The sequence below is a fragment of the Saccopteryx bilineata genome, chromosome 1 (genome assembly GCF_036850765.1).
Source record: "Saccopteryx bilineata isolate mSacBil1 chromosome 1, mSacBil1_pri_phased_curated, whole genome shotgun sequence".
NCBI lineage: Eukaryota > Metazoa > Chordata > Mammalia > Chiroptera > Emballonuridae > Saccopteryx > Saccopteryx bilineata.
Genome location: NC_089490.1, coordinates 183,017,856 through 183,038,853, shown reverse-complemented (window position 1 = coordinate 183,038,853; position 20,998 = coordinate 183,017,856). Strand labels below are relative to the sequence as shown.

Below are 20,998 nucleotides of genomic sequence, written 5' to 3'. Positions count from 1 at the left end.
TTCAAGGCCAGAATATAATACCAATGCCCAAGACAGTATATGATACATCCATGGCACTGTAAAATAGCCATCAGGAAATTATGACCTTGTTCTAGATCCACCACAGCTTGCCAGTTCAAAGAGATCATATTACTCCCGTATGTCCTCACAGCTTTCCAAATTATAGACAGCATCTTCTGAGAATAAATTGAGTTTATTTTGAAAGGGATAAAAAAAAGTACTGTACAAATATGAAACCTCATCTTTGTAAATCACTGAACAGCCGAAGCCTTTGAGTACAATCAGAATGCGTTATTTGACTCTCCAGCATTTACTTCCCGGTTTCAAGCCAGAGCCCACAATTTTTACCAAGGGACTGAACCCACCCTCACTCTCGGATCATGTATTTCAGAGGTGGGAAGGGCCTCAGTGTCTGCGCGCTCTGATGAATACCAGCCACACAGATGGGCACAAAACCCAACCAGAGCCCATGAGCAACAAAGACACTAAAAGAAACTTGCTGGAAATGCTCGATACAGGCAGGTGCTCTTGTGCTGGACTTAAAGTTGTGAGGATGTGCAGTTGAAGTGGCTGCTGGGTACTACAAAGGGAGAGAATGCCTGAAAAGAGCCAACAGAGAAGAGCTGATCTGGGAAGACTGGGCCCAAGGGCCATATTCTGAACCCCTGCACCAGGTTTTACTGAAAGTGCCAGTTTCTATAAGCTGATTAACTCCACTTTATGTTGCAAGCCAGTTTGAAGCAGGTTTTGCAATACTTACAATCAAAAGAACCACAAACAGCCAAAATTTTTATTTTGACCCCTTCTATGAACTCCTGATTATACAGGAAAATAATTACTGAAATGTCATGATTTCATTACACTACTTATTAAAAGCAGATATTCCCTACTTCCACAAGAAATCTCCGTTTCCCAAAAAAAATACTGTTTTCAATTATCTCATATGACAATTGGCATCAGTATCAATACCAATCACTAATGTAGCCTTTCTTCTCATTTACAGTGACTTAAAAGAATCATTCCAATCATAGTTATTCCCAAACAATTCATGCCAGCAAAAGCAGCATTCTTTTATAATAGTAGTAAGTTATTAACCTTTGGCAACCATGATTTAGGACAAACTATCAATATAATCAAATGATTAAAAAATTTTTTGTCATGATGAAATTTAGAAAAACTTCCAGAATATTGAAACAGTATAGGAAGGAGGGGAGGGGAGGAGAGGGGGGAGGGGAGGGGAGAGGGAAGAAGGGGAGGAGAGAGGGAAGAAGGGGAGGAGAGAGGGAAGAAGGGAAGGAGGGAGGAGGGGAGGGAAAAAGGAAAGAAAGGAGGAAAGGAGGAAAGGAGGGAGGGAGGGAGGGAGGGAGGGAGGGAGGAAGAAAGAAGGAAGGAAGGTCCTAATTTGCCATCTATATAAATCTATATAACTGTAACGTTAATATATTGACAAAGATGATATACCTAATCCTTTTGGGGTGATACCACTTCGATCCTGAGGATTCACTGCCCAGTAATAGTATTTCAGTGCATGCATGATGAGAAGCACTGTTCCAACTCTCCGGATGGCATTATATATGTTGACAGTACCAATGAATTCAGTGGACAGATAAGTATAGAGTGTCAACTGGACCTAGAGAATCAAAATGAAGAGCTTACATCAAAGGAACAGATCAACATTTTACCTATTTCCAGTAATACCCCCTCAGGCTGCTTTACTTACACTCTATTTGTTCCAAAAAGTAAATGCTGAGCTTGATAATAACTTCCATGTTAATAAACAATACATATCCACTGATACATACACACTCCTTATAAAATGAAACCAGGTAAATTCTTCCTTTACAGTAGCATTATAAAGTAAACACCCCCAAAATATAAAATTTTTGAAGCACTAGTATTCTATGAAAACACTGATTCTTATTTAGAAATCAGAAATTATTCATGAACATGTATAATTTCTTTATAATAAAATTACTATTTATTCCATGCATAGTAGTTTCAAAAATCTAGAAATGGTCTTTGTTTTGGAGAAAATTAGAAGCTAGAATAATTTTTAAAAAAAGTATGGGTAGCTCAAAAAAAGATGAAATGAGTCAAAACAAACCCATACAAAAACATGTAAAGCCTAACTTAAGGCCTTGGCTGGTGACTCAGTGGATAAAGCATTGGTCTGCCATATGGACATCCGGGTTCATTCCAGTCAAGGCACACAGGAGAAGGAACCATCTGCTTCTCCTTTCCCTTTCTCTCCCACTTCCCCTCATGCAGCTAGTGGCTCAACTGGTTCAAGCGTGCTGCTGGGCACTAAGAATAGCTCCATTGGAGCACATCAGCCTCAGGTGCTAAAAATAACTCAGTACTCGAGCATCAGCCCCAGACAGGGGTAGTCAGGTGGATCCTGGTCAGGGAGCATGAAGGAGTCTGCCTCACTACCTCCTTCCTCTCACCTTAAAAAAAAAAAAGCCTACCTTAAGAAATATTTATTAGAAAAATAGAATTATGTTATAATTGCTCATTACCACAAAGATCATAATTTTAACATTACAGTCTGTAAACATGTTTATTGTCCCTGTCCTCCAATTAGGAAAGAATTCCACTTATATCTAAATAAAAAGTCTAAGTAAACATACAGAATTTACTAACTTCAAAATATAAGCTCTTAATATGTAAGAACAAGAATATAAGTGGTGCCCCACCATGCATATTTCATCTGAACACTAAACTTCAGTGAAATTATGGCTCTAAAATTCACCAACAACTATACAGTACTCTAGTACTTAGAACAATGTAAGAACCATTTTGCTCTACTCTAATGTTAAAATCAAAAATTTATCATTGAACTGTTAGTGGATATACCTTACAAATTAAACAACTTTAAAAGTAGGGCATATAGGCCCTGGCCGGTTGGCTCAGCGGTAGAGCATCAGCCTGGCGTGTGGGGGACCCGGGTTTGATTCCCGGCCAGGGCACATAGGAGAAGCACCCATTTGCTTCTCCACCCCCACCCCCTCCTTCCTCTCTGTCTCTCTCTTCCCCTCCCGCAGCCAAGGCTCCATTGGAGCAAAGATGGCCCGGGCGCTGGGGATGGCTCCTTGGCCTCTGCCCCAGGCGCTAGAGTGGCTCTGGTCGGGGCAGAGCGACGCCCTGGAGGGGTGGAGCATCGCCCCCTGGTGGGCAGAGCATCACCCCTGGTGGGCGTGCCGGGTGAATCCCGGTCGCGCATGCGGGAGTCTGTCTGACTGTCTCTCCCCGTTTCCAGCTTCAGAAAAATACAAAAAAAAAAAAAAAAAAAAAAAGTAGGGCATATATACACTCCCTGTGGCCAAGGACCAAACTACTACTGATCATTTATATCTGAACATTTATGTCACCTTTCCTGGACATGAGGTTATTTTAATATTTAACCCTATAAAACACTTAGTTAGAAATTGAGTGTAATAACACTAAGAACTTAATGATATAATAAAATTTTAAAAACATCTCCCTACAACTAAGTATTAATAAGAAGCTTTTTGATCACATCAAAAGAGACCCCAAACCTTGCAAATAATGCTGTTTAGTAAAACAAAGAATTATCTAGTAAAAGATTTAAAAGTAACTTGAAACAATCCTTGAAAAGATATAAGACTGAGGGTCACAGAAGAGAAAGAGGTCAAATTTGAACCAGCAGATAAAAAGCTACAACCTCCAGCTGTCTTCTTTGATTATTCCCAAATGGCAATCAGAGTCACCAGCTGTTTTTCTCTTTACCATTTGAAAAGACCAGCTGAAAATAAGATACTATGATTCTAGAAAAGCAAAAAGTCTGCAGACATTTTTTTTCTGACAACTAGAATAACTATGTGCTATTCTAAACAACGATAAACACTGCAAGTGGACCAAAAAGGAGAGAGGGAGGGGGCAGAGAGGAAATTAAAGGGTTTGAAATAATACAACTTCTAACAAAAACTGCAGGTAAGAGAGATGCAATTTAATAAAAATTCCTGTTTCAAGTTCTGCTTACCATTACCACTATTAATATTTTTAAGATAATTTAATACAGCATTTATAAAAGGTTTTGTTTATATACTTTATCACAAATTCACTTACGTTCACTTAGAAGTAATTGGTTTACTGTATAGTACTAAACAAATTGTGTATAATTGTATTTAATAATTTCAATTAATGTGAAATGAAAATGATTAAATGAGACCAGTATATTATGGAAGCCTTCAAGAAAGGGTGACATTTCAGCTGTTTTTTAAGAATTAAACTCAGGACTGACCAGTGGAGGCGCAGTAGGAAGCGTGTCGACCGGGGACACTGAGTTCCCAGGTTCAAAACCCCAAGGTCACCAGCTTGAGTGCGGCTTGAGCATGGGATCATGGAAATGATCCCATGGCCAATGGCTTGAGCTGCCCCTCCCCTGCACTGGGCGAAGGCACATATAAGAAGCAATCAATGAACTAAGGTGACACAAAACTACAAGTAGATGCTTCTCATCTCTCTCCCTTCCTGCCCCCCTCTCTCTCTGCCTCTCTCTCTCTCACACACAAGAAAAAAAAAAGAAACTCAGGAATTCACCCTGTTGACAGAAGGGATAAGTGTATAAATAAGAGGAAATGAGTTAAAGAATAAAAATATACACATACACACATATATATGTACGTCTGCAATAGAACAGAACTACAGTTATAAAGACATTACATTTATATTGGAACTGTCCAACTTTGGCTCATATTTAGTAATCAAAGCCTCTCTGGAATATAATTTTATTTTAGCCTGCCTATGGTAGCGCAGGGGATAGAGTGTCAACCTGGAATGCTGAGGTCACCGATTCGAAATCCTGTGCTTGACGGGTCAAAGCACATACAACAAGCAATCAATGAACCACTAAAGTGAAACAACTGAGTTGATACTTCTTGTTCCTCCCCCATATATATATGCTTAGTCAAAAAATGCAATCCATTGAAATCTCACACAATAGCAAACAAAAGGATTTTTTAAAATCCTCAATTATACTCAAGTACAAAAATAAAGACCCTAAATCAAAATCAATATATATGTTACCTTGGCTGGTGTATGAATCCATATACCTGGGTTAAGAAGAATGTGATCACACAATTGCTTGAGGAGGGGCATCCCATTCGGCAGGTTACTCAGATATTTTGAAAATGCAAGGCAAAGTTCAAGCACTGCTCTGCTGACATGGGATTTGGAAGACTGCAAGAAAAGACAACGTAAGCAGATGAAAGGTTGTCAATACCAGAAAAATGCTGGCCCACAAACTATGCTCAAAGTTCAAGATGCCATAAGACTTAACCACTTTTCTCTAATAAAGCAATGAGGACAAGAAACAAGAAAAGGTTATTTTAGTTTAGGTAATTTTACATATCCAAGGAGACACTTGCAGACAGAATTTCTCAGCCACTTAGTAGACCAAGTCCATGGTCTACAAATTAAAAATCAAACATGGAAATAGCATTTCATATTTTACCTTTTCAAGACTATATCCTATTACCAAAAAGCCCTTGCAGGCAAGCATCTGCTCCTGCATGGCAATTGAATTCTTCAACAACTCCATGATAAACGCCAGCAAAGTTGAACTGGAATAAGAAAAAAGACTATGGTTTTTAAAAAGCGTATGTTGTTAACAAAATTTAAAAGTTGGATAAAGTTTTTCATTTATCTTAATAAAAGTCCTCTATTTCAAGGAAATTGAAGTCCTACTAAAACTGCTTCAACATTATTCCATGACTAGAAGTTTAATGTAAGATTAAGATTTACTCAAATATTTATTTCTTATACTTTATAACAAACATGTTAAAAAGTGAATTATCTTGAAACAATATGACAAACATGCACAAATCAGTAAATACTAGACTTGATACTTCATTCCTTTAAAAAAATAAGTCATTTTGTTCTCTAAAAATAACCTGAGAAAAATTATTACATCATTAAGTATATTAAATTGGTTGTAAGCCTCAAGTTATAGATAAAAGCAGAAATTAAGAGATTTTCAAAAAGGAAAAATGGAAAACTCCTTTGGATTACTCAAATAATTAACTGTAATTATTTTACTATAGTTTCACTAGACTACAGAGCCATGAAAAATTCATTTAGACATCCTCTCCAAAGTTTTATAGCTTGTCCTAGAATTCATAAGTCTCTGACTTTGAGACTGAACTCTACAACACAGGAGATGTGCCACATATACAATCAAATGAAAAATATTAAGTCAGCTATTATATAAAATCATCAAAATTTTTAAATTTCAATTACATGTAAGTAATATGAAAGGCAAAATTCCCTAATAAATCACTGCCGAATAACAATTTTAAATGCTTTTAATTAACATATTAGACAATAATGTATTTCTGATAAATCTATTACCACTATTTCTACTTTATTTAAAAACAACTATTTTAGAGCTTATTTCCTATTGATAAAGAATTTAAATTAATACAATTATTATTAATATGAATTTGTAACATTTACAGTTCACAAATTTCTTTAAATTATATTCTCTCTTGTAACTCTGTAACAAATTTAAAAGGCAGAAAAATTATTGTGCAGCTCAAAGATGATGAAACTAAGTCCCATCAAATTAAAGAAAAATAAAACACAGACACTCACCATATAGTCAAGTCAACCTCCTCAGATAAGTACTGCCTATAATCCAACTGTGCAAAGAGTGGAAACAGCACTTGTACTCCTCCAATGGAATGCAGAGCACTTTGGATGGAATGTGTTAAAACGGCCTTCACATCCTTATAAAATAGAAGACACCGTAAAGATTCCAATGATTTATTTAACAAAGCAATTAAAAATAAAGCATAACATGCTGGTATGTGGAAGTCCCAGGGTCAATTCCCGGTCAGGGCACACAGGAAAAGTGACCATCTGTTTCTCCCCCCCCCTCTTTCTCTCTTTCTCTCTCTCTCTCTCTCTCTCTCTCTCTCTCTCTCTCTCTTCCTCTCCCTCAGCCATGGCTTGAATGGTTTGAGCGAGGTGGCCCAGGGTGCTGAGGATGGCTCTATGGCCTCAACTCAGGCACTAAATTAGCTTGGTTGCTGACCAATGTAGCAGCAGCCTCAGATGGGCAAAGCATTACCCTGTAGTGGGCTTGCCCGGTGGATCCCAGTCAGGGCATATGCGGGAGTCTGTCTCTCTGCCTTTTCTCTTAATAAAAAAAGAAAAAGGAAACGAAAGCATAACAGGAAGAACAATAAAATATTATATGTATTTAATAGAAGCTACTAAATATTATCAATACATCAAAATGTACTATTAAAAATCTTCAAAGAGTCTAGCTAGTACCTGGAGCATGAGTGCATGTGGTGAATGGACAAAAATTGAAGGGTTGTCCTTAGGGGAGGACTCGAGGCAAAGCTGGGCATCCGTAGCACGTGGATTGTATGTGAACGCAATGGCACTAGAGAGTTTGCCGTCATACAATAAAAGTTTGTGATGCTCAGCAAGGAACAGGTCACTTTCTGCTCTGAATTTAAAGGTACCCTATGAATAAAAAGTAGAAGAGTTAAGATAAAACAGAAAATCTATATTCAAATCAGCACCAATTTAAAAATTTAAGGAGACATACCCCTGATCATTTCCCTAACACTGTGCAACGAACCCTGCACATTTAATTTACTTCACAAATGGACTGAATTCATGTTTAAAATATAATGGAAAACAAGTCAACCTGACTTTAAAATCTTGCATTTAAAAAAATGTAAAACTTTCAATCACTGGTCCACAAAAGAGTTAACCACCAGTTGAAAACCACTGCCATATTTTATCTCATTTTTTACTTTATTTTGTCCTCCTTGTTTCTTTAAAGATTGTGGTAAAAGCACATAAAACTTAAATTTTAAATATGTCAAATGTACAGTTGTGTTAACTGTATGCACATTGTACAACAAATCTCTAGAACTTGTACATCTTGCGAACTAAAATTCAACACTGACTGAACATCTCATTTCTACCTCCCCCCATTTCCGGGCAACCACCTTTCTATTATACTTTCTGATTCTATGAATTTGACTACTTTATGTAACTTGTTTAAATGGAATCATGAAGTAATTTTCTTTTTGTAACTGCCATAATGTCCTTAAGATTCACCCATGTTACTGAATGTGACAGAATTTCGTCCTTTGAGAAAGCTGAATAGCATTCCATTGTGCATATATAACACATTTTCTTTCTTCGTATGTCCAGGGGCAATCAGGTTGCTTCAACTTCTTGGCTATTATAAATAATGCTGTGACAAACACAGCTGGCACAAATATCTCTTTCAGATCCCACTTTCAATTATTTTGGATATAGTCACAGAAGACTGCTCAATCACATGGTAACTGTACATAGCATACTTTATTAACTGTAATTATATGCTACTCACAAAAATTAGGGGATATTTCAAAATAAACATGGAGCGATAAAATATCCCCTAATTTATGTGAGCATTATATATGTAAATCAACTCAAAGTTGATTTTGTTTTCAAAGGAACATAACAGACATTAAATGGCTCCCTAAAAATCAAACTATATCAACAGCTACTTAACCTAAAATTTCCCAAATATCCTTGGTTTATAACATGCTTAGCATCTCAGTAATTTTTTATGGTGCTTACTGGGAAAACAGCTGTGTTAGGCTTGCTCGCTGATTTCCGGTTTACTGGCTGCAAGCACTTTGCTTGATCAGTGTATGAGCACGTGGGACTCCCACATGTGTCTAGTCTATATAAGGTTATGGGTGCTTATGTTCAGTGTGGATTGCGGATGGCGGATTGAGTATTTTGCCTGCCCGCCTGTTACTCGAGGGGCTGTTTTTCCCATTTGTTTGCCTGAGAAGCAGTTTTCCCCTTCCTTTTTGTTCATCCACTATTGTGAGATTTTATTAAAAGGAATGGCCCAAAGCTTTCCGGCTCCACAGTTTCTCTACCACCTGCCCAAATCCAATGTGGACCTGCCTGGCCTTGGCCACCAGCATTACAGTGCTCTAGACCAAAATAAATATTAAACATTTCTGTATATTAAGTAGTTGATCGAAACAATTTTATATCTTAATAATTTAGTAGCCACCCATTTGAAAAAATTAATGTATAAGTTGAAAAAAAGTTTCCTTCATTAAATGATTTATTGTTGGGATGCACATGCATCTTGGTCACTGCACAATTCCTCAAACTTGGAATCAGATTTTGGACCTCATCCTTCCTGTTTCACAGATTTTTCACATGGTACTTGTTTTTTTTATCATAGCAACTACTGAAAACTTCTCTGAGCAAAGATATAACATCATCAAAGAAATACCGCATGAACTGAAGTTGAAACCTGAGCTAGTGCCACACATGTAGCAAGTACACTGTATTCCCTCAAAAAATTAAGAGTATCCTTTGGACTACTGTGACTTCCCTGTGGTATAGTCTTTAACCCAAGGTAAGCTGCCCCATGTATCACCCACTTTTAAATCGAGCTCAGCTAATACTGGTTAAGCAGTGAACAGCAAGTGAAGTACCTTGTATCCCAGGCCCAACTGATAAATAGCGAAAATCTGAGCTGCATTAAGAGCTTCACTGAAAAGGTAAACTGCAGTCATCTGACCACAGAATACTCTATTCGCATCTGCTGTTTCTGACGAGCCCAGGAAACATTTGTCAAAGGTCTGTGAAAGAAAGCGGAATATTAGAAAGAAAAAAAGAAAAAATTATCTTCTCCAGAAATAACCTATATTGGTATAATCTATTTGGTATAAATATATCGTTTATTCTAAACTATAATCTAAAGAGATATTTAAATAACTCATGTAGCCATCACACTTCATTCATTCCCATCTGTTGTAGTGATCAGAAAAGACATCACAGAAAGGGAGATAAGACACGTTTTCTAAAGTACAAAAAGCAAAACTTGATGACAAAGTAAATGTAGGAAATGGAGTCAGAGACTTCATTATGGACTCTGAAGGTTCATAATTGGGCAACCCCATAACCAGACAGAAAAGCAGGCTTTGGAGCAAAGAGGAGAATTATAAGTTAAGTACAGGACATAGTGAATCTGCCTTTTCTGTGACCTGATGGGGATGTAGAAGCAACTGCCAACAGGATCCTGTAGGTTGGGTGAGAAGTTAAAACTGAAAGATTTTCCTTTTTTGCACTAAAAAATTGTGATTTTTACAAAACAAAATACAAAGTTTGTACCACATTAGTGTTCTAAGACAAGAAAATCTCAAGGCTTTCACTGAAGGGAGGGGTGATTTATATATGGGATATGATTTTATACATATCCTTAATATTAAATTATAAAGACAGATTTCTGCAGACATCAAGATACAGATGATGTGTGAAGTCATGGGAATAGATGCAATCTCTCAAAATCAATGTATAAATCCAGAAAAGCAGGTATACGTTTTCCTTCTAACATTAAAAAAATTATTTTAACAACATCCAGGTTGGAAAGACCGCATTTAAAAAACCCATGTGTACAACAAAGGGGAAAGGATCATTATATACCTAGAACCATTGTAAAGAATGTTGAAAAATATGTACTGACATTAGAAAATATAGAAAAGTTGTTATCACTTGGGTTCTAAAGACAAACCACTTAGGTCAGATCACTGTCTAAGATGCTGCTGATCTTGGTAAGTTACTTAACCTCTCTGTGCTCCAGTCTCATCTGCAAAATGGAGATCATAATAGTACTTATGTTGCAAGGTTCGGGCTTTTAGAAAATAAAAGTATATTACAATGCCTGTAATACAAGAAGCATTCAATAAAGGTTAAACAGGTTTAAAAAATAACACAATAATGAGAACAGAGCAGTCCGCTGGTGGATTTGTGAGCTGTATCTCATTTAATTAACACATTAACCTTATGGTATAGGTACTATTTTATACTCATTTTTTAGTGGAGAAAACTTAGATCTAATAGATTAAGTAAGGTCATATAGTCATTTAGTGACAGATACTCAAAGAGCTGATATTGAAACCTAATCTGTTACAACAACCTGAGCTCTTAAGATACAACATAGGATATACATAAAAGAAGGAGTTAATGGTGAATGGGTGATAGTTTTTATTCATTTTCCTGCTGTGCATTTTTCAAGCTTTCTATTAAAATGTAATCAAAGGAGGAAAAGAATATTTAAATTTAATTCTAACCAATGGATCTCTTTTTGAATACTGAAAACATTATAACATAATAGTTATCTATAACAGCTACAAATTATAGGGAAAATGCATAAGCATATATCGTCCAACTCATTCATAAAATTATAAGAACCCTGTAGTAGACCTCACAAGTTTAATTTGATAAATGGACCAATGACAAATACTTTAAAGATATACCCACTGTTACCTATAAAGTCTTCTCTACCCTATCCAGAATAAATTTATAACAAGGACTGAGTAATATCTCTTGTGACACATTAACACTGTTAATATGCTATTAACATATTAACATGCTAAATGAATTATGATTATAAAAACAACTATTGTGGTATCCCAAAATTTATATTCAATGTAAAATATATCTTATTTTAAAAGTTCATGCTTTTAAAATAATTTTTTTCATTTTAACATTTTCAGACTACTTACATCATTGGTGTTGACAAACCATGTTATCTCGCCATAGGAAGCTAGCTCACCATTCACATAACACCGAAGCTCACTGTTCTTCCATCGGTTATAAATGTGCACTATAGTTACCATATACCACTGAATAAACAAGGGCAGTTTTAAAGAGAGAAAGAGAGAAATAATGATCCTTCCAATAATTCAATCATATTGATGATAGTAAGTAAAAATTAAATGACAAATTGCAATTAAAATTAAATGACTAGCCTTGGCCGGTTGGCTCAGTGGTAGAGCGTCGGCCTGGCGTGCAGAAGTCCCGGGTTCGATTCCCGGCCAGGGCACACAGGAGAGGCGCCCATCTGCTTCTCCACCCCTCCCCCTCTCCTTCCTCTCTGTCTCTCTCTTCCCCTCCCGCAGCGAGGCTCCATTGGAGCAAAGATGGCCCGGGCACTGGGGATGGCTCCTTGGCCTCTGCCCCAGGCGCTAGAGTGGCTCTGGTCGCGGCAGAGCGACGCCCCGGAGGGGCAGAGCATCGCCCCTGGTGGGCAAAGCGTCGCCCGCTGGTGGGTGTGCCTCGGGCACATGCGGGAGTCTGACTATCTCTCCCTGTTTCCAGCTTCAGAAAAATACAAAAAATAAAATAAAATAAAAAATAAATTAAAAAATTAAATGACTAACTTCACTAAATTCAATGATCAACCCCTGAAACAATATTTATTTAAGGGGGCTCTCAATAGCTAAGAACTTAATCATGAAATTATTTTTCAATCTTGTATTATAAAAATTTTCAAGTTAACCCCCCAAAAGTACAAAATTTAGTACAAACACCTTCTTCTCACCACCTATATTCCACAACTGTCAACATTTTGTCATATTTGTTTTATCTTCTATATGCACACCTAAGTGTATGTATATATGTGTGTATATAAAAATAAACACTTTTAGTTGATAACCCATTCATTAATCTATAAGTTTGAAAGTAGAAAACACATATTACTACAAGTAATAATACTAAAATAATTGCCATTGATCTTTAAACTCTATAAATAACTAAATATCAATTCTTTTTATTATCCAAATTAGAGAGATTAACAATTTTCCATGATTTATACTTCATTTTCTGAAACAATATGAACAAACCTGTGATTTACCACATTATGTCAATAATAATAACACAAAGCATTTTGAAGGCTAGCAAAGCTTGTTAAATAACTATGACTCAGTAAGATCACATACCTTTTGTGGCTTGAAATCAAATTTCACACAATGTTGAAAGCCTTTTCCTTTTGACTTTATTGAGGTTATAATCAAACAGCCCCCGACAAAGTGAGCAGAATAACCAAGACCCTTGCTGGTTCTGAAACTGCAGAGAATAGGTTTTCATTTATCTCTAAACAGTCTTCTCATTTTCAAAGTAGGATAACACAAAGGGACAAAAATACATACCAGTACAAATACGGTTTATCCTTATCCACATTGATGTTATTTACAGGATCCATTCTAAGCCAGGTGTGAAATGTAAAACCATTCTGGTACGGCCATCTGGCTATAGGAGGTAATGCAATAGCCTAAAGGAAAAAGCTATGAGTTAATTGAAATGAAAAACTTTACTACTAAAATCATGAAAAGGAGATTTGTACAATGCTACATATTATTATGTCATGATTAAAATATCTAGAAGAAGTCTCTTTATCTGGAAGAAGACTTTTAATAATTTCTGAATATTCCAAAACACAATGATGATATTTAATTAAAGAATAAAAAACATTCCATGTAATCTGCTGGGCACACTAATTTGTTTGCTTTATTTCATAAAATAAACATATCAAAGAGATTCCAATTAAAAAAGATAGGTAGTGATATCAAATTGGAACTTTGCAGTTGAACCATTAAGGTAATAGAGAAAAATGGACAAAAAAGGAAAGAAAATGTTACGAAAAAAGATTGGAATATGATGGTTTTTAATAGCAAATATAAATTTGAAGAGGATTAGTTCGTAACACTTTTTCACAACATTTTAAAATTGTATCACTGTATAAATTACTTTACCACTTGATTCAAAATCTTATTTAAAAGATCATAGCAATACAAGGGACCCAGAAGAGCCAAAACAATTTCGAAAAAGAAGAAAGCAAAACTCATACCACCAAATTCAAAACCTACAACACAAAGCTACTATAATGAAGACTGTGTGGTACTTATTGGCAAAAGGACAGAGACATAGAGCAGTGATTTTCAACCTTTTTCATTCATGGCACACATGAACTAATTACTAAAATTCTACAGCCCACCAAAAAATAAATACTAAACAGCAATTGTTGTGTTAGCTGTTATTTTTTTTATTTAACAATCTAAGGGAAAAGAGGTCAATGCCCGACTAAATAGTCAAGAATTGCATGTTCTAAAAAATCTTATAGCACATCAATTGAAAATCACTGATATAGCTCAATGGAACAGAACTGAGAACCCAAAAATAAATCTTATATTTGTGGTGAAATTATTTTCTTTTTTCTTGTCAAATGATTTTCAACAACAGTGTCAAAACAATTCAACAAGAATAGTTTTTTTAAACAAATGGGCCGGGAAAACCTGTACCTATACAATATAAGCAAAGCATGAAGTTGACCACTACTTTACATCAGGTACAAACCTAACCCAAAGGGATCACAGATCTGAATGTAAATGCTAAACCTATAATGCTCAAATAAAAAAACTAAAAACCAAATAGGGTAAATTTTCATGTTACTGGGTTAGGAAAATCCTTCTTAATTATCCCATCAAAAGCACAAGCAACAAAAGAAAAAAATACATGAACTGGACTTCATTAAAATTAAAAACTTTTGTGCTTTAAAAGATGCCATCAAGAAAGTGAAAAGACAAGGCAAAATAATCAAGGAAAAGATTTGCAAATCATGGATCTGGTAAGAAATAAGTACCAAAATATATAAAGAAGTCTCACAATTCAATAATAAAAAGACAAGTTAAATTTTTAAATGGACAAAAGATCTGTAGACTTGTCTCAAAGAAGATATGCAAATGACCAATGAAGACATGTAAAGATGCTCAACATCATTAACCTGTTAAGGTAATGCAAATCAAAACCACAATGAGATACTACTTCACACTCACTATGACTACTATAATCAAAAAGACAGACATTAGCAAGTGTTGGCAAGCATGTGAAGAAATGGGAACCCTCACAAATTGCTGCTGGGATTGTAAAATGATACAGCTACTTTGGAAAACAAACTGGAAATTCCTCAAATGGTTAAACATACACAATATGACCCAGCAATTCCATTCCGAGGTAAACACACAAGAGAAATGAAAACATATGTCCACAGAAAACCTTGTACACCAAAACCCACTGCAACATTTCCAGAAAAGTGAAACCAACTCAAATATCCACCAATTAATGAGTGAGTAAACAAAATGTGGTATACTCTTACATTAGATTATTAGTGAACAAAAGGAATGAAGCATTGCTGCATGCTACAACATAGCAGACCCTGAAAACAGTATGCTACGTGGAAAAACCTAATCACAAAGATCTAGGATTCCATCTGTATGAACTGTCCAGACAGAGAAATCCAGAGACAGAAAGTAGAGTAGTGAGTGCCTACACCTCTGGGTTTGAGGGGAAATGGGCAATGACTGTTGATGAATATTGGTTTTCTTTGGGAGGAAATGAAACGTTCTAAAATTGATTGTAAGGATGGTTACAAATCTCTGTGAACACACTAAACCATTCAACTGTTTACTTTAAATGAGTGAATTGTATGGTAAGTCAACTATAGCTCAATAAAACTGTTTAAAAAAAGATAAGATTACATAAGCTTTTGAATTTATCATATACACAACATATATAATTATGTATATAAATCATATACACACATATTCTTTTACATGTATAAAATAGTTCATAAAACATGAAAACATAGAGCCAAATTTATGTAATAACACTACTGAGACTTCAAGAGGCTAATTTAAAATCAATGCTGCACTGGCCCTGGCCCCCAGGCAGCTTATTTGGTTAGAGTACTGTCCTGATCCTCAAAGGTTACCAGTTCAAACCCCTGTCAGGGCACATACAGGAACAAGACAATGCCATGTCTCTCTTTTTAAAATCAATAAAGTTTAAAAAAAGAAGAAAGAAATTACTGAAAAAATATAAAATAAATGTTTCACTAAGAAGAAAATAATAAAAGAATACATATTCAGAATGTGTATGTTCTCTCTCACCACACAAATGAGAGATGTGGAAGTTCCGTGAAAATAATTCCTCCACAAGTACTTTAATTCCCTTTAAAAGGTATGTTTAAGGAAAGAAATGAGTCACTGAATATATTTAAAATATCTCTCTGTAAATTCTAAAAACTTTTTAGCTCAGAAGCTCCACTTTCAATATACAAGCAAGTGGAATGGACACATTACAATCTCAGAGAACTATAATAAAATTATAACATGCATTAAAAAAAGGTTAATCTCAAGTGAATACTATTTTTATGTTTAAGATAAATGATAGAGTCATATCATTCTGGAAATCCTCAAATCAAAAATGCTTATTAAGGGCCCTGGCGGGTTGGCTCAGCGGTAGAGCATTGGCCCGGTGTGTGGAAGTCCTGGGTTCGATTCCCAGCCAGGGCACACAGGAGAAGCTCCTATCTGCTTCTCCACCCTTCCCCCTCTCCCTTCTGTCTCCCTCTTCCCCTCCCACAGCCAAGACTCCATTAGAACAAAGTTGGCCCGGGTGCTGAGGATGGCTTCATGGCCTCCACCTCAGGCACTAGAATGGCTCTGGCCACAGTAGAGCAACGCCCCAGATGTGCAGAGCATCGCCCCCTGGTGGGCTTGCTGGGTGGATCCTGGTCAGGTGCATGCGGCAGTCAGTCTGACTGCCTCCCTGCTTCTAACTTCGGAAAAGTACAAAAAAAATTTTTTTTAATTAAAAAAAAGAAAGCTTATTAAGGAAATACAAAGGAAAAATAGAAGCAAAAAAACTTTCCAAAGAAAGCTGTGTATTGTGTGTAAAACATGAAAATATTACACTTTTACCACACTCTTTTCTTTCTACGGGTATTACCTAGCTACAAAGAGTCTAATAAACAAGTTAAGATATTATGAAAAACAAAGTGAAAAATGAATAAAAGCTCAGAAAAATAATAGGCTAAACTAGCTTAAAAAAAAGGTTTGCTTGTAACAGGCAAACCAATATAACAATGAGGAGGTAAAAAAAAAGAACTTCAAACTAAAAGAAATAAATAACATATACATTATATAATATACTTATAATATTTTGAAACCTTACAAATGTTATTAGAATACATAATTATCCTATTTATAAACTGACCAACAGCTTATAAGAATGCTGAGACTGATATAAGATGGAAACTCACAAGTCAAGAAAACTTGAGCTAGAAAGTTTCAAAGAATTACTCTCCTTCAGCACACAAAGTGTGAAGGACAGGAATAGAGAAATGTAATGCTAAATAAAGATGTTCAGAAAGATGAAAGTGGAAGTGTTACACACAGATATCTGGAAAGACACCACAACTATGTTAAAAAGAGCCGGGATCTTATCCCATTGCTGCCCTAGGGTGTGAACTGGCAGCTTTCCTGAGTTCCTCAAGCCTCTCCTCCTTCACCTCTAAAACTGTTAGTAAAAATAAAATGTACAGTTGCTGTGAGGATTAAGGTATTGCCAAGAAGTTCCTACCTAATACAGAACCTGTCAAGGGTGTTTATAGGGTTGTACTTTGAGGAAGCAAGAGAACTCCAAGTGATTTTCTCACTGAGATTTACTTACTGCCGCACTCTTTCCTGGGAAGTTGAAAAAGGCATCAGGACCATACTTCTGAGGCACATGCTTTAACACAGACAGCAACTTCCCAGCGTGTGGAGGCTACGAAAATAACCAACCATTCATTAACTACATTATTCACCACAGAACAAAAACACATCCTATTTTGCATTTGGTCACACTTTTATATAACCAAGAGCAACCAAATAATAAGACCATAAGCTAAAAAGCATAAAATAACCAGAGAAAGGTTATTTTCAACTATCTTAAAGAATTAAGCAACGGCCCTGGCTGGTTGGCTCAGCGGTAGAGCGTCGGCCTGGCGTGCAGAAGTCTCGGGTTCGATTCCCGGCCAGGGCACACAGGAGAGGCGCCTGTTTGCTTCTCCACCCCTCCCCCTCTCCTTCCTCTCTGTCTCTCTCTTCCCCTCCCACAGCGAGGCTCCATTGGAGCAAAGATGGCCCGGGCGCTGGGGATGGCTCTGTGGCCTCTGCCTCAGGCGCTAGACTGGCTCTGGTCGCAACAGAGCAATGCCCCAGAGGGGCAGAGCATCGCCCCCTGGTGGGCATGCCGGGTGGATCCCGGTCGGGCGCATGCGGGAGTCTGTCTGACTGCCTCCCCGCTTCCAGCTTCGGAAAAATGAAAAAAAAAAAAAAAAAAAAAGAATTAAGCAACATACTCTCTGCCATTTTTTTGAAATACTGTAAGATGTATGCAGTGTTTGGTAAATATGAGCTGATATCATTGGACACTTGAAACTCTTCTCCATACTGCAGCAAAAATGATCTTTTAAAATTACAAAATGCCTGACCAGGTGGTGGTGCAGTGGATAGAGTGTCGGACTGGATGTGGAGGACCCAGGTTCGAGACCCTGAGGTCACCAGCTTGAGCACGGGCTCATCTGGTTTGAGCAAAAGCTCACCAGCTTGGACCCAAGGTCGCTGGCTTGAGCAAGGAGTTACTCGGTCTGCTATAGTCCCATGGTCAAGGCACATATGAGAAAGCAATCAATGAACAACTAAAGTGATGCTTCTCATCTCTCTCCATTTGTCCCTATCTATCCTTCTCTCTCTGACTCTGTCTCTGTAAAAAATAAATAAATAAATAAAATTACAAAGTAATTTAACCCACCAGTCATCCCTCTTTCAAACACTTTTTCATTTTACAAATAAATGCTTATTGTTTTCTACCATTAAGGGCTCTTCAAAAATAAAATATTTTAACCTCATAACCATACCAGGAAATATTAGCCCATTTTAAAGAAGGAATCTGAGGCAGAAGAACGTGTCCAAGGTTACACAGGTAGTGACAAGGATGGGATCAGAAATCAGTCTGACTCCAGAGTCCATACTTTCAACCACTACATTTTCACCTTTATATTATTCTCTTTCCTGTAGCTTCCTATTGCCTTTAAAATAAAGACCAAAACCCTTCATATGGCCTACAAGATTAGCCTACCTCCTTAGCCTCATTTTGCAACTCAATCTCCCCTTCCCTCTGCACTCCATCCACAATGCCTTCTCTGTCTCCTTCCCATAACAGGGCCTGAGCACAAGCTACTCCTTGTGTTAAAATTCTCACTAGCCCTACTCCCTTCCCTGTAACTAAACAAATCTTACCCACCCTTTAGAGCTCATCTTAACGGTCACTTCCTCAGGGTAGTCTTCCCTGACGTCTAAAACTGGATCAAATCCGCCTATCATATTTCATTCTACAATATCAATATACCTCTACTATATAATATGTATTATAAGTTATTACACTGAATTTATTTGATTAATGCCTCTCTGACCCACAATCTCCTCTAATTCGTTAAACAACAGCTAAAATGAGAAAACTCATTTACATTTACAACGAAAAGCAAAGGACAATCAGATATACATTATCATTTTAATCAGTTTACAAGCAAATATGATAAAGTGTAATCCAGTCCCCTTTTTTAAAAGTTTAACAGTTCAAAAACATGTCAAACTACACGTGAAATCACTGACTTCCCTTCATCCTATCTGGCAGCTGCTCTCAGGTATTATACTAACAGTTTAAAAGAATTCGGCAACGTCTTACCTAAATGTCAAGTGGAAAGCTTTGCTTTTAAAGTGATCAAGAAATTTTCAATGAACCACACTGTTTATTATAAAAGTGTAAGAACAAGATCTAAATACTATTTTAGGTCTATACAGCTCTTCCCCTCAACTGGAACTCTGACCCCTCTGTATACTTTTCAGTATTTAGTTCTTTTCTTACCCATTGTCCTTTATCTCCTTGGAGTTTACTGAAGAAGAGCTTTAGTTCTCGAACTGTCAAATTATAGCTAGCCAGCACTCCCAACATGTCAACTAAAAGATCTGGAAACAAAGAAAACAATAATATAATTAAGCTACTTATATTTCTTGAAAGATTAAAATATACCATGCTTACTTAAAGAGTTCGGACACTAAAGTTCTAGGTACAGGTCAGATTTTTCTCAAATATTTCTCTTTTTTAAGATTTTATTGATTTGAGAGAGAGAGGAAGGGGGGAGGGGGACAACAACCTGCTCCTGTGTGTGCCCTGACTTGGGATCAAACAGGCAACCTCTGCGCTTGGGCAAGATGCTCTAACCAACCGAGCTATCCAGCCAAGACTCAAATATTTCTTTAATAAATATTACTAAATAAAAAAATACAGTATTTAAGAATCAAACTTTATTTCTTCACATCCACTGTACTATAGAAAAAGTCATACCTGCTGTCATATTGTTGACTTTTTCAATTTTCCCCAGCACTTTTTCAACAAGGCCTACTTCAGTGCAGATTTGAAGATTTCGTATGCTTTTCTTCAGAATGGCTGTAAACATGCTCCAAACTTCCGCTTGGCAAGTAATGTCACATTTTTCTAGTAGGTCCACCATGCAGATGATACTCTCACCTTCTTGTATAATGAAATTCATTTCCAAATCAAACTGCCCTCCTACCAGCTTCCAAAAGGAAAAAAAAGTAATAAGCATTAGTACTTCTTTATTCAATTAACCAGAGCATGTTCCTAAACTTTAAATTAGCAATCACTATCTGTATACATACTTCTTTCTCTACCACTTACAACATTAAAAGGATGTTTAAAAAAAAAGTGCCTGACTGGTGGTGTCGCAATGGATAAAGTGTCGACCTGGGATGCTGGGAACCCAGGTTGGAAACCCCGAGGTCACCAGCTTAAGCTGGAAACAAAGATCTGGAAACAAAGAAAAGAAAGCTTTGTTTCCAGCTTAAGCGGGCTCAACACCTTGAGTGCAGGGTCACCGGCTTGAGATAGTCGACATGATCCCATGGTCACTGGCTTGAGCCCAAGATCGCTGCCTTGGCTGGAGCAGCCCCCTGCCGGTCAAGGCACATATGAGAAGCAATCAATGAACAACTACATCAGTGGTAGTCAACCTGGTCCCTACTGCCCACTAGTGGGCGTTCCAGCTTTCATGGTGGGCGGTAGCAGAGCAACCAAAGTATAAATAAAAAGATAGATTTAACTATAGTAAGTTGTTTTATAAAGACTTTTTCTGCCAAACAGTGAAAATCCAACATAAAGTACTTGGTAAGTAATTATTATTATATGCTTTAACTTGCTGTTACTCTGCTTTATAAATTTTATAAAGTAAAGTTACTTCCCTACTTTATAA

The 20,998-nt window shown here is 36.7% G+C and overlaps 1 protein-coding gene across 6 annotated transcripts in view; it reads right to left on the bottom strand.

Annotated features, from left to right (window-relative positions):
* LRBA (LPS responsive beige-like anchor protein) overlaps positions 1-20,998 on the bottom strand; it is a 634,310-nt gene that overhangs the window by 523,947 nt on the left and 89,365 nt on the right. For all 6 annotated transcript variants that reach the window (XM_066280997.1, XM_066281009.1, XM_066281017.1 and 3 more), the window contains exons 3-14: positions 20,074-20,305; positions 19,594-19,694; positions 17,356-17,451; positions 12,996-13,117; positions 12,786-12,912; positions 11,571-11,690; positions 9,498-9,644; positions 7,300-7,497; positions 6,616-6,749; positions 5,477-5,585; positions 5,050-5,202; positions 1,462-1,630 (exon numbers count right to left, since the gene is read on the bottom strand). In XM_066280997.1, coding sequence (XP_066137094.1) covers positions 1,462-1,630; positions 5,050-5,202; positions 5,477-5,585; positions 6,616-6,749; positions 7,300-7,497; positions 9,498-9,644; positions 11,571-11,690; positions 12,786-12,912; positions 12,996-13,117; positions 17,356-17,451; positions 19,594-19,694; positions 20,074-20,305 — 1,708 coding nt within the window. The remainder of the gene's footprint in view (positions 1-1,461; positions 1,631-5,049; positions 5,203-5,476; positions 5,586-6,615; positions 6,750-7,299; positions 7,498-9,497; positions 9,645-11,570; positions 11,691-12,785; positions 12,913-12,995; positions 13,118-17,355; positions 17,452-19,593; positions 19,695-20,073; positions 20,306-20,998) is intronic.